A 13,426-nucleotide genomic window follows, 5' to 3' on the forward strand; every position below is an offset into this window, starting at 1 on the left:
TAAAGTGTTGGAAACCTTGGATTACTTCATTCTCATGCCCTGGATAGTGTAAGGTGCATGCCAATCTATCCTATGCTCTTTAAATCTATCACAGTAGATAAATAGGTATTCAAAAACTATATGGATACCATAGAAAACATAGATCTAGAGAATAAAGCCACACTTTTGATCTAGATGTTCCCGAATCAATTCCAATCAATGTGGGTAACTCCAAAGTCATAATGGATCTCATAAACACCATGATCTTCCACCCGATGAGTCTTTCTTATGTCTAGGCACGGAGATGGTGGAGATTTCAAGAGTGGAGGTTAGGGTTCTCTATCTAGACCAAAGAGGAGAATGACAAGACTTGGAAACCCTAACCCCTAAAGTGGTATTTATAGGTTTCCTAATGGGTTTGGGTCACTTAGTCTAACTCAAAAAAAGTTGTTAATTAATTAATTAACCATACAAGGCCTAATTAATCGATTAACCCAGTCTAGAGATACCACTCACTTATCCCTATGTAATCTTGCATAATTATCAAAATGCCCTTATGCACAAAAGTAAACTAAAAACTCATCTAACCCTTAGAAGTTGTGCCAACAAGGAATATGAGCTTAGAGTGGGGACCACTAGGACCCATAGGAGTACTAACTCCCTCATAATCAAATTCTAAAATTGACTCAACATCCCACTATAAAGAGTCAATTGCATTCCAGTATCTTATGTATTTTACAATGAGACACCTAGTGCTTAGATCTGTAACCTACTATCCACTACATGTAAACTCCCAATGAACTGGTACATGTAATCTTACAAAATAGTGTTATCACCTTTCAAATCCTTGAGTTACAAATCTCACTTATTATGTGATCAAATGACATACCTAACTCCAAGGAGTATATGTCAAATTTCATTAAAGGAATTACTATGGCCATAGATTTCATGACCACATGTCCTTTGGATTACCAAGCGGGACACACTGTCTCAATCCCATGAGATATCATGATGCCTTTATTGAGAATACTGATTCCCACCAGCCTCCATCAACAGTAACCCAATTCATAGGAACATATGACTATTTTAGTGTCTCACCCATAAGTCAAAGCCTCATGTTGATTTTAACACAGGTTTAATATCTTCTCAAGGTTAAAAGTTCATGCAGTATAGTAGTTTGGTTAATCATGACAATTGATAAGATTGCATCATAACTCATCGTAGGTCCTGTTCAGTGTGCATCACATACACTAGTACACTTACCATGGGAAACTCATCCTGATGACCAAGACAAGTCATCCCTCCAATTAGGAGGTGTTGCACTATTGTCTCTACTAGATTACTCAAATCCATGAACCAACTATGGACAACTTATCTACTTACAAGGACCCATGACTTGTATCTTCTGTGCAACTCTTAATGCACCTAAATCATGTATAATGTAAAAAAATATGGGTTGAATGCTCAAATCAATGTCAATACACCAACGGGATTGCAAAGGGATAGTTAAGTATAACTTTGTTACATCATGTCTTGCATTTAGGGCTCAATCCCAACATAAAGATCTTGTTTAGTAACTATTTTTAGAAATAGTTTTTTGTTATCTAGAACCAAAAAAAAAAACAGACATTTAGCAACTAGAAAATAGAAACAAAATGTTCTCAGATAATATATTTTAGTTGTTTTCACTTATGTTTCTAATGATTATTTTAAAAAATAATTATACTAATGTGGACAATGATTCCAAATAAAGCACTACATATAAAATTAATTTTCAAAACATATTTAAATACATAAAAAGAGGTTAAGAATATTTCAGGATCTTAAACAAACTTTTATTCTACAAAATATCATAAAATAATTTTCAAAACTATACTAAAAAATTGTTTTTCAAAATTGTTTTTAAAATATTTTTCAAATAAAGCCTAAGTTTCCAAATCCCACATATGAAGCGGATGAGAATAAATAAACTAAAAAACCCTACCAAATTTTGCTACTAGTAAATTTTCTAAAAGCTAGTAGTCATTTTCTAAAAGCATGGAAAACATTTTCACATAAATAAAAAATAAAAATAAATAAATAAACAAGATATATTTAAAGGGTGTGATTTTAAGAGATGGCATGAACATGTGTTCTTTGTCATTAACATGATCAATTTAGGACATATTTTGATTCAATTAAAACCCTAATAAAAGTTTTGAAGATCATGATGACTAGAAAAGAGGGAGCAAACAAGTTTGCTATATGATCTTGAGTACCTTGTCAAATGAGTTGTTCATTATTTACTACTTTATGAAAATTGGTTAAAACTATAAAATAAAAATTGAACAAAAAATATTTTATAAATGATGCAAAAATCCAAAAATGTGTCATAGAGACTTTTAGAAATTTCTTTATAACTAAAGATGAAGATGTATCATCTCAAATCCACGCATATCATGCTTTAATTAGTAATCGACAAATGAACAAATTGAGCTACTTGAATCTTTAATTTGTTGCTCGGTATCACTAGAAGACATGATAATCCTTATTAGGATTGAAAAATAAAATAAAAACTGAGAAAAGGTTGAGAAATCCAAGGAACTTGTTTCCAAGTTAGTCTAGTGGAAGATAAGCTTAAAAATAGTAAGAGTAACAAGAATAATAAGAACAACAATAGGTCTCAAAATCATAAATATAACCTCAATTCTATCAACAAGTCCTAGAACCCTAAATTTAAAAAGAGTGGAAATTACTTTATGCATGGAAATCATAGGTGCTAAGCAACACAAGTGTTAAAAAGATGAATGAGGAACAAAAGCCCAAGGAGAATTTAGTTGAGACTAGTATGACTATTCTAGGGGTTTTCTCTAAGATAAAAATGGCGATTAATATGAAGGACTCTAAGATTACTAGACATATCTACGGCAATAGGAGTGAATTCGCCTACTACACTATAGTAGGGGGATGGTGGGGAACAAGTATTTATGAGTGAATCAATACCCTCGTTTGTGTTTAGAAAATGGAAAATGCTTCTCAAATTTTCTTTAAGCCAAGTATTTGCTAGAATTTAGTAACTGTCTCTTTACTTAGGAAGGCAAAGGTTAAGATCATATTTGAGACGGATAAAATTGTCCTAAAATGATATATTTATAGTAAAGGACTATTATAATAAAGGTTTGTTCATGTTAAACATTTATGAAATTATCAATGAGAATGCTTCTAGTTCTTTTACTTATATAATTGGATCGTATGATTTATGGTAAGGTACACTAGGTCATGTAAATTATTCTTACATTAATAAAATGACAGTTTAATTTGATTTCTTAAATTTCATTAGAAAATCATGGGAAAAATGAAAATTGTGTCGAATCTAAAACTACCAAGAAAACTTGCAAGTCAGTAGAAAGGTAGATGAGACCCTTTAGCCTTATTCATAGTGACTTGGGAGACTAAAAAAATAAAATGACTAGAGGTGAAAAAAGATTTTACATAGCATTTATAGATGATAATTTAAAAGATACAAGAGTATATCTTTTTGAGGAACAAAGATGAAACCAAAGAGGATTTATAGATGATAATTTAAAAGATACAAGAGTATATCGTTTTCATGAACAAATATTAAACCAAAGGTTTTCACAAAATAGAAAATGGAGGTTAAGAACTAAATGAACAAAAAGTTAAGAGACTCAAAACATGTAAAACATAAAATAGAAGTTAAGAACCAAATGAAAAATAAAAAATAAAAGACTCAAAATAGACAAAAAAGAAGAATATAATTCAAACCTTTTATAAATATCATAGGATTATTTATGAGATAATTCCTTCTGATTCCCTAAATTAGATGGTGTAATCCCTAAATTAAATGGTGTAAATGAAAGGAATAATAGGATCTTAAAGAATATGATGAATGTTATGTTATCGAGTTTAAGAGCATCCTTGAACTTGTAAGGGGGAAGTTATCCTTGAAAAATCAAACTTCAGTAGGGTAACACCCAAATGAAAGTGAATGGGTGTAATTAAAAATTATAATATAAAGATTAAGATTTAATAATCCATTTTAAGTAAGGAGTAGAGTTTTTAACCTAATTAAACTTGTGAAATATCAAGGATTAAAATAATATCTAAAATATTTTAAATAAAAAAAAGTAAATAAACATACAAAGGACACAAGATTTTTTACGTAGAAAACCCTCACACTAACTACGGAAATAAAAAATCACGGGGTCTAAAACCTTTAATTTAAATCCAATATATAAGATCAAGTTACATAGATTATTTACCTGACTATTTTACCCTAAAGACTTATTGTCCAATACCTACAACTCTTCAATACCTACAATTACTCTCCAGCACCCTACAACTTGATCCACATCCACAACACAGCAATCTCCAATTGCTCAACTGAATGCACCTCAACCTCATTGAAGAAATGCAGGTTTTCAAACAACCCCAGATTCAACACTTTGAATCCTTCTTGAGAAATTGGGAATGGTAGACCAAGTTAGGTTGAGTCTCTCTCAATGAATTCCATAAAAAATAAATAAATAAATAAAATAAAAAACACATTTAGATATGGTATATATATAGGGGGGAAATTAATGGAATTGGAATCAAATTAAAAATCATATTCTACTAAAAACAATTTAGAAATTTAAAAAGTTTTAAAAAGATTTGAAAAGATTTCATATTTTAAATTAAAAAATATTTGGAAAATATTTTTATTTTAAATATTTAATTTAAAATTCTTTTCCAAACTATTTTTATTATTTGGAAAGATTTTTCTTTTTAAATTCTCAATTTAAAATTATTTCCAAACAATTAAAAGGATTTCATATTTAAATTAAAAAGAATTGGAAAAATTCTATATTTTAAATCCCCAATTTTAAATTCTTCTCCAAATTATTTTTATTATTTGAAAAGATTTTTCTTTTTAACTTCTCAATTTAAAATTCTTTCCAAATAATTGAAACATTTTACCTTAATTAAAACTTTCAATTCAGCCCTACCTTATAAAAAAAAAACCAACTTGTCTTTGTTCAATCATTTTTAGATTTACTTGTGACTTTACGATTGAACGAATAACAACCTTAAATCTTCAATAGAAAGCAAGTTACTATGTAAAAAGTTTCATAAGTTAGAAAATAATTGAAACAAAATAGTCGTCTCATTGTTCTAAGAGTCCTTTCTACATGTCACATTCAAAATAAGATAACATATAAAAGCTATGGAAGGGTCATGCACCCAACCCAACATGACTCGATGTGGGAATGTCTTGCAGAGGTTCTTTTACCTAAAGCTAAGAAGAGGAAACTAGGTCCTAAAATTTTTTAATGAATGTTCATTGGATATACTGAAAATAGTACCATATACATGTATCTTGTGATTAAGTCAGAAAATAACTTATGGGAAGTGATAATAATGGAAATAAAGAATATTGACTTCTTTGAAACAATCTTTCCTATGAAAAATGATAAAGAAATGCATATTCAAAGAGCAATTAAAGATGAATCTAATGATTACTTTGAAATTTAATTAATTTAGAGTAAAAGAGATCTTAAAGAAACAAGCCTTGGAGATGACTTCCATACTTTCCTACTAGACGATGACCCTAAGGCCTATGAAGAAACAATGTGTTATCTAACATAACATTTTGAAAAACAGTCCATTTACAATAAAATTGAGTCTATAATGTCAAATCATATTTAAGAGATGGTGGATCAAACTCTTACTACCAAAACTATAGGCAATAAATGGATAATTTAAAATAAATTGAAATTAGATGAGTCTATAGGAAAATAAAAGTCAAAGTTTGTTGCTAAAGATACAAACAAATGAAAAATATAGATAATTGACATTTTTATGCTTGTGACTTGGATTTGTGTTGATGGTTTTATCTTTCAGTTATGACTTAGTGATTCACTATATAGATGTCAATACTACATTCTTGAACGAGAAATTGGAAAAGAAAAACTACATGGATCAGCCAATGGGTTATATAGTGCCTAGATAAAAGCAAAATTTATATAAACTCGTCAAATGCTTATATTGATTAACACAAGCACCAAAATAATGGCATAATAAATTTGACCACATCTTGGTAGTTAATGGATTTTTCATTAAGATGATGAAAAATGAATTTATAGCAAACTTGGGAAGAACATATCTATTCTCATATGTCTATATATGTTGGCACCATGTTAATTTTTTAGGATTAACTTAGAAGTTATTTGTGACAGTAAGAGATTCCTAGAGCTTGACTTAATATCAAAGACTGAGAGGGAAAGGTTATGCTAGAATAAGAGAGTCCATATTAACGTAGAAGTTACTTGTGAGACTAAGAAATTTCTAAAGCTTGACTTTAATATTAGACACGAGAGGGAAAGGTTGTCTCGAGAATCAAAATAACTAAAAACACCTAATGCCCTAAAGTCTCACAAGAATACTTTGTTGAGAAAATCCTTAAAAAAAATTTTGTTGATCATTTCCCAAAAATCAATAGTTGTTTCCTAAAAACATGAAAAATGTTTTTAAATTAAAAATAAAAATAACCCACAAAAATTTTATTTGCTGGTAAAGGAAAAATGAAAAAAATGAAAAGATCGAAACTCACTCGTTGTTGATGAAAACAAAAAAAAAAGGAAGAAAGAAAGAAACTTGCTCTTTGTCGAAGAAAAAAAACCATAGAAAAACCCATCTAAAAAAACCAAAGAGTCATATTCTAGAAAATAGAAATTTGATCTTTCAGTATTTTGCAATCACCCTTCCTGAAAATCAACCAGGAGAAACACTCTTAACTGGTAGTGCTACTACCTTCATGATTGGAATATACCATTATACTGTTGTGATAGACCACACCAAGATTATTTCGAAGGGAGTGAAATCTAGTACAAGTACGATGATTACACACTTTAACTGATCTTGATAGGTTCTCTTCTTCATATCTTGTTTCTACCAGTTTTATTCCACTGTTCGGATGTGGATTCTACAAATCTCAGATTTTAAATTGTGATCATTCATTTGCGTTACCTTCACTTGAACGATAATTCTCAATTGTTAATTTCCATCAAAACCAAGTTAACCAACTCATCAAAGGGCTGGAATGGAAACGGGCTAGCCACCTAATACGTTGGTAATTTTGGGCTTTGGCCCAATTGAAGCATGCATTTGCTTGGCCATGACTAAAATTCACAGGCGTCAGTCCTAATTTTCCTTTTTACTCGCCTTAAGGCACCGTCAATCACATCACATGGAGGCGAATGATGGAATAGATTTAAAAATAAGGTGAAAAAATATTTGAAGAGTCAATCCAAACCCGCTGATTCCAGAGGCATATGGTCAAAATGATATAATGAATGTTTGGCCAAGGTGGTCTAACGTCCCTATCACGGACTTGACAAATAAAACCCCACAGTAGCTAAGTACTTAATGGGACAACGGAAGGTGAACTGCTCGGAGTTGACCTGTAATACGCAAGTGGCCATGGTTTTCCCAGTTGCGTAGCAGCCTTACCCACTACCAAGATTCCCTTTTCTTATTAAGAATCAAAAGTCGCAGATGAAGACGAATCTCAAGTCGTCCATTTAATTAAATTTAATTTAATCTAATTCAACAAAGGGACCACCTCTTCACTCAACACTGCTTTCCCCATTATGCCCTCCCTTCCCTTCTTAATTTACAGATCCAACCCATTCCCACCGCTCCCCACGTTAATCTACTAGAGTCCTTTTTTTCAAGTTGACTCGAACACCAAGCCCACTCCTCCGTGGGGTATCATCTCCTGCATCGCGACCTGTGAGTGAGAGTGCTCCCCCTCGTACGTCACGATCAGCATCGCTGGATCATCTGAGGCCCGCTCCACGTGTTTCCTAGCGGGACACCCTCTCATGCTACTGCACTTGTAATAACCACTGCAAAGGCAACATTCAAACATATTATCAGATGGGGTCTTCATATGGGCGCCACACAGAAATTCAACGGTTGCAGATGTGAGGGAGCACAGTATTACCGTGGGTATGGTGAGCCCTTGATTGGCTTCTGGCCGTACTTTCTCCACGAGTACTCGTCCGCAGGAATATCGGCGATTTTCGAACTGATTGCTGGCACTCTAATAGTTTTCTTCACCCGAGATCTCCTGAAATGAAAATAAATTTTTTATTATTATGACCATCATGAGCCATGGATGTTCAATGTCAATCGTACAAGAATATGGGATTGTCGGCCGGGTGCGTTCGGAGATTCGTCCACCGGACGAAAATGACAGGGGAACAAAAGTCCACCATGCAGGCGCACGTCAGCCTCAGACCGAGTTACCGACTAAATTTTAGAACTTCAAACTCAGTTTTTGACTCGGTGCTTTGACTAGGTAAGACGCCCAGTAGGTAACTCGATTTCCGTCCGAGTCAAAAGAAAACTCGACAGATTTTTCACCGAGTGGTGGCTTCGTGTCACGATTTTCCACGTTTTTGTCCCTTTATTTATTTATTATTTTTTCTCCCCATCGATAACAATAGGTTAGGTTCACAAAACAAACATCTGGTTCAACAACTGAAAAGATGCTAAAATTTGCTAATATGCACCGCAGGCGAAGAGCACCTCATACCTTCTTTTAGAGCAATGGCAACGGCCGGAGCTGGAGTACTTTCCGGATATATCATCGGAATGATCATGCTCGTGGCATCTCTTCCGGCAAGAAGATGAGAGAGGAGGTTTACCGGCAGAAACGGCCGGCGCTGGAGCTAGAAACAGAGATGACCCCTGCTTTCCGTTAGAAACACTGCCGTCTCCGGTGATCGACGACATAAATGACGAATTTGTCGCGGACGACATAGGCTGCGATAAGCCGAAGCTCTCTTTGCTGAACTGACTCGTAGAAACCACATCGCTACTCACAGGGTTGGAGCTCACAAGATTAGGCTTGGTGAAGTCAAGCGTCAAACTCTGCCGCTGAACAAAACTCGCCGGAGGCGGCGCCGCCGGAGGAACGGGAAGTGAAGTGACAGGAGCAGGAGTAAGGGCGTGAGTCTGAGGAGCCACAGAGGAGGTTGAAGACGAGGGAGAATCAGAAGAAGAAACCGGTCCGCGGCGGAAGCGGGCGTGGCCGGTACGGTTCAAGATGGAAATGACCTTCTTGAACTTGGAAACGGTGTAATCTGTGATTTCCCTGCAATCGAGCTGATTCATGTTGTGGTTTTGATTGGTCTGATGAGACAGCATGCGGATCAGATGCTCCATGCTCTTCAATCCAGCCGAAGCCGCATCTTGAATCGCGATCTGCTCATCCATTTTGGAAAACCCTAGAAGCTCAACCGCCATTGGAGACGACTACCAGACAAAGGAAGATGTCTCTCTCCTAAAAGCTTAGGCGACCATCAAAGGTTTGAAGGGATAGAAGTTGGAGAGGCGTGTGGCGAAGTAAGAGGAAGAGACGGGAGGGGGAGGGGTTATAATGGAGGGAGGAGGTGACAGGTGACCGGATGAGCAAGTTTGGGTCAAAACCCCTTTTTTAATCTGACGGCTAAGGGAGGTTTGAAGATTTCTATGGAAGGTGAGTGGTGGGGCCCACCTAAATAAAAGAAATAAAGAATACAAAGCCTAAAGGGTTCGTACTGTGTTAGAACTTAGCAGCACACGTTGTTTGAATTTTGGGGGAGGGAAGGCGAAATTTTTGGCTGTTGACGACACATTCAGACTTCATTTCTGAAATTCAAAGCCTTTCAAATTAAAGGTGCGTTTGGTTAGACGCCAAATGGATTAAGATTCTGGTAACTCACGTATCTAAGACTTTTGGCGTCTTAACCACTCCGAGTCGTTGGTTTGAACGGCTGAAAAATATAAATTTTTTATTTTATGTAAATATTTCCAAGTATTAAATCGATTATCTATCGATGGTCAAAATACATAATACGAAAGTCGTGAGAATTTTTAATACGAGGTAAACATAGCCATCACATGCCTGTCAATTACCGTGCCCATCACTCTCCTCACCATCTTAGAACTATAGTTTGACTGTTAAATTTCCAAACACGTGCATGTCTTAGACACGTGTCCTTAACATATTTCCTAATTCGACTATATAATATGCTAATATCCTATGATAAATCTTCCCCGGTACATTGAATCAAACTCATTTTACTAAAATAATTATTTGACCACGGCCTCATTAGTCTGATTAAATTTTTTGCCTCGTTTTAGAACTTTCCCTTAAGAATAACGAAACAATCTTTTACATGTCATGTCGTATGTCCATTGATTTAATATGTAAACTGAAAGATATTTTTCAAAGTGAAACCTAATTCATTACGAGATTATCCTTTGATAAAAGAGAAATTCCCGATATATTGGGACGAAACAAAGCTGACTTAAAGTGGTGATCACGTGGAGGTAATGATGTTTTTAATCTGAAAATTGTTGACCGGCTTTTTCCAGAAACCGGATGCAGGCGGTACCTGATTACTGGGCCGTCCGATCACATCGGGGTGATCCAACGGTGGGACTCCTCCGAAGAGAGTTGACTACGACTTCAATATTCGTCGGGAAGGTCCATGTGGTAGGACCCGTAGCATGTCGCCACGTGGCGTCCTTTTTTAATGAGTCATGAAAATTAGCTGGTGCCTATTAATTAGGTATGGTTTCCGTGACCAACGAGAGTCAACGCTTTACGAATAACGTGTGGAGTTGACCCGAAGTCACACCTTCCGGAGCTGATCGACCCGGTGGGCACCCGGGTCTAATTAATTAATGTCCTTTAAATGATTTTTTTTAAAATTAAAATTAAAATTAATTGTAATTAGGCTTTTGCAGGTGGGTGGGGTGGGGTGGGTTGGGTTTGGAATTTTTTAATTTGCAATGCAATGTTGTCTCACAAGTGGGTCTTCTCGACCTAATTTGAAATCAACTTGTGGATTAAGTTAAAGCAAATGCTTTTAGTTATTCAAATTATAATATTTTTAAAATAAAATATAAATACAATTATTTAAAATCATATATAAATAGTCTAATTCATTCAACTCAATCAATTATTTCTTTTGTAATTAAAAAAATTATATATATTTGAAAAAAGTTTATCCCTTTAAACATTGGGCACAGCAAAGAATGGAAAATTTTGGAGTAGAAACTCCAACTAAAATTCAAGCTACATGCCTCATTCTACAGCATGTGTTTCCACCTAATTTTCCACGTTATAAATATTTTAAATTATATACTAAAAAATCAATGAAGTCAAGCAATGGTGGCCAGTTGTACTAAACAAGAAGCCTGCTTTTCATAGCCTTCTTATTGAAAATGATAAGAAGTTACTGAGTCCTTAGTGGGTTTCAATTTCCCACTTAAAAATGGGATATTTTGCATTTTTTAATATTTGGGTCCTAAATTATTATTAATATAATTTGGGGCTTTTTTTGTATAGAGTGCATTAGGTCCATATCTTAATGATTTGGTTCCTGAACCAATATAATGCAAGATCAGCTTCCTATATATATAAATATTCAATAGGTTGAAATTGGGCAAAAAGGCAAAATTATAAAGAGACAGCACAATCCCTTTAGAGATTGCTTTGCATTCAATAAGAACTTTCATCGTGAAGGTGGAGTCTCATAATTTATGATAATGGGTCCATCTGAATGCTTATTATAATTGGGATTTGAGAGGCATTCTCTCTCTCTCTACTCAATTGCAAATTCCTTTAGTCTTGTGTGATGGTAGAGGTATGATTATCCATGACACTATCAAATTATGGGGCAACACTTTGATTATTAGTTAATTAAATAAAAATAATTTTATTTGGATGGAATTTAAGTGGGCATTTGATAAAATTTAAATTAAGTTTGTTAATTTTAAATTTATTATTTATTTTTTACTTTAATTATTGAGATTGCGTAGCAAAATTAACTTAAAACTTATTTTAAATTGTCAAATTGACATATTTACCCTAATTAATTTTAACTAAAATTTTTCTTCATTAATTTTAACTAATAATTATATTTTCACTAATCTTAAACAATAAATTTATTTGTTAAATATCCATATCTAAATATTATAGATACATAAGACAATCATAAAATATTATTATGAAAAATTAGTTATGGACGTCACTAGTGTGGTAAATAAGGCAAAAAAAAAAATTTGAAATTAAAAATAAGTTAATTATTTTAACTTATTATTTAAAGTTAAAAATGACTTTAAAGTGTAATATTAAGTTATTTTATTAAATATACTTAATCTATTTAATGACTTAAATTAAATTATTAAGTCATAAGTTGATTTATCAAACACCTTATAAGAATTATTCTAAATTCAAAACTAAAATAAAATTTAAGATTCAACTACGATACCAAAAAGGCATCCATCGAAAAATGAGATCAATCACATCGTATCGCATATGCATTTAGGTCTTACTGTTTTAGATTTGTTGCTTTGTATTATGGTTTCATTCATCTTATTCAACTCATCCATAAGTATAATTTAATCCATGGTCACACCATATAGGATGTCAAAGGTGAAGAGCTCAAAGGGGTACAACTTGACATTGGGGTTGTGAAGTAGTTATAATTTAAAAAAAAAAAATGGTATTTTAATATTCCCTTATAATAATATTATTACAAAGTTGGTTGAATTTTTGAAATCACGTAATCATATATTATAAGGTGTAACCACCGAAGAATAATTGAACATTGAAATTTAAATATTCTTGTACAATCTTTTCTTCAGCTTTTTAATTGTGCTCTTTGGGTCAACTCTTTTAAGCCCTACTTTATTAAAAAATAAATAAATGGATTGATTCCATCCCAAATCCCATATCCAAAGAATTAGATTCTTGTAAATCTCTTGAAAAAGGTGGAAAATAAATAAGTCCACAATGTGTGGGTGGACAATGGATCCAAACCCACACTTTAAATTCAAGATACCATATTTGCCCTTGTCCAAAAATGGCATATCACTATAAAAGTAGAAACACTAGAGGGTCAAAATTGTCTTTCACCAAAATTCATTATAATAAAAGAAAATAAAAAGTGAAGGTTTTTGCCCCTTCTTGGTTGCAAAGAAAAAATAAAAAAAATAAAAGATTTAAAATTTATAAATTATTTTTATATATTTTTTCAAATTTATTTTATTTATTTTTTATAAAAATTAAATAATTCAAAAATAATTAAGTTTTTATCTAATCTTAATTATGAATAAAATTTGAGCACTCTAGGATTAATTCAAATTTTAAATTGGCAAAAAGTCAAAATAGTTGATTTAGTGCCATTCAACAACATTCAAAAGGATCTGCCAAGGGATTTGATTCTTCATTCAAAATAACTTAGTCAATTAAAGAAAGAGGGAAAGATTATGGAAGAGTTCTTGTACTTAGACTATTTGCATTATGAGTCCCAATACTTGGTGCAATTTGTACTTTGATCCTAAAATCAAAATTGAGTTGACAAACAAAATAAATAAAGGGATGAGATATGGAGGGATATTAATT

At 33.0% G+C, this 13,426-nt stretch overlaps 1 protein-coding gene across 1 annotated transcript; it reads right to left on the minus strand.

Annotated features, from left to right (window-relative positions):
* Window positions 1-7,516: 7,516 nt before the first annotated feature.
* Window positions 7,517-9,390, minus strand: LOC100254807 (probable WRKY transcription factor 17). Its single transcript, XM_002262739.5, has 3 exons — window positions 8,561-9,390; window positions 7,967-8,092; window positions 7,517-7,868 (listed from the first exon to the last, which is right to left on the minus strand). Exons 1-3 carry the CDS (start codon window positions 9,271-9,273, stop codon window positions 7,691-7,693), a joined length of 1,017 nt encoding a protein of 338 aa, XP_002262775.1. The 5' UTR covers window positions 9,274-9,390; the 3' UTR covers window positions 7,517-7,690.
* Window positions 9,391-13,426: the final 4,036 nt, after the last annotated feature.

The sequence above is a fragment of the Vitis vinifera genome, chromosome 4 (genome assembly GCF_030704535.1).
Source record: "Vitis vinifera cultivar Pinot Noir 40024 chromosome 4, ASM3070453v1".
Taxonomy (NCBI): domain Eukaryota; kingdom Viridiplantae; phylum Streptophyta; class Magnoliopsida; order Vitales; family Vitaceae; genus Vitis; species Vitis vinifera.

What these genes read in the sequence shown, in the direction of transcription:
- LOC100254807 (XM_002262739.5), bottom strand. Translation starts at nt 9,273, where the DNA reads ATGGCGGTTGAGCTTCTAGGGTTTTCCAAAATGGATGAGCAGATCGCG. An exon ending in TGCCATTGCTCTAAAAGAAG is followed by an intron (nt 8,093 to 8,560) that starts GTATGAGGTGCT and finishes TTTTCATTTCAG; the next exon opens with GAGATCTCGGGTGAAGAAAA. An exon ending in AAGGGCTCACCATACCCACG is followed by an intron (nt 7,869 to 7,966) that starts GTAATACTGTGC and finishes TTGCCTTTGCAG; the next exon opens with TGGTTATTACAAGTGCAGTA.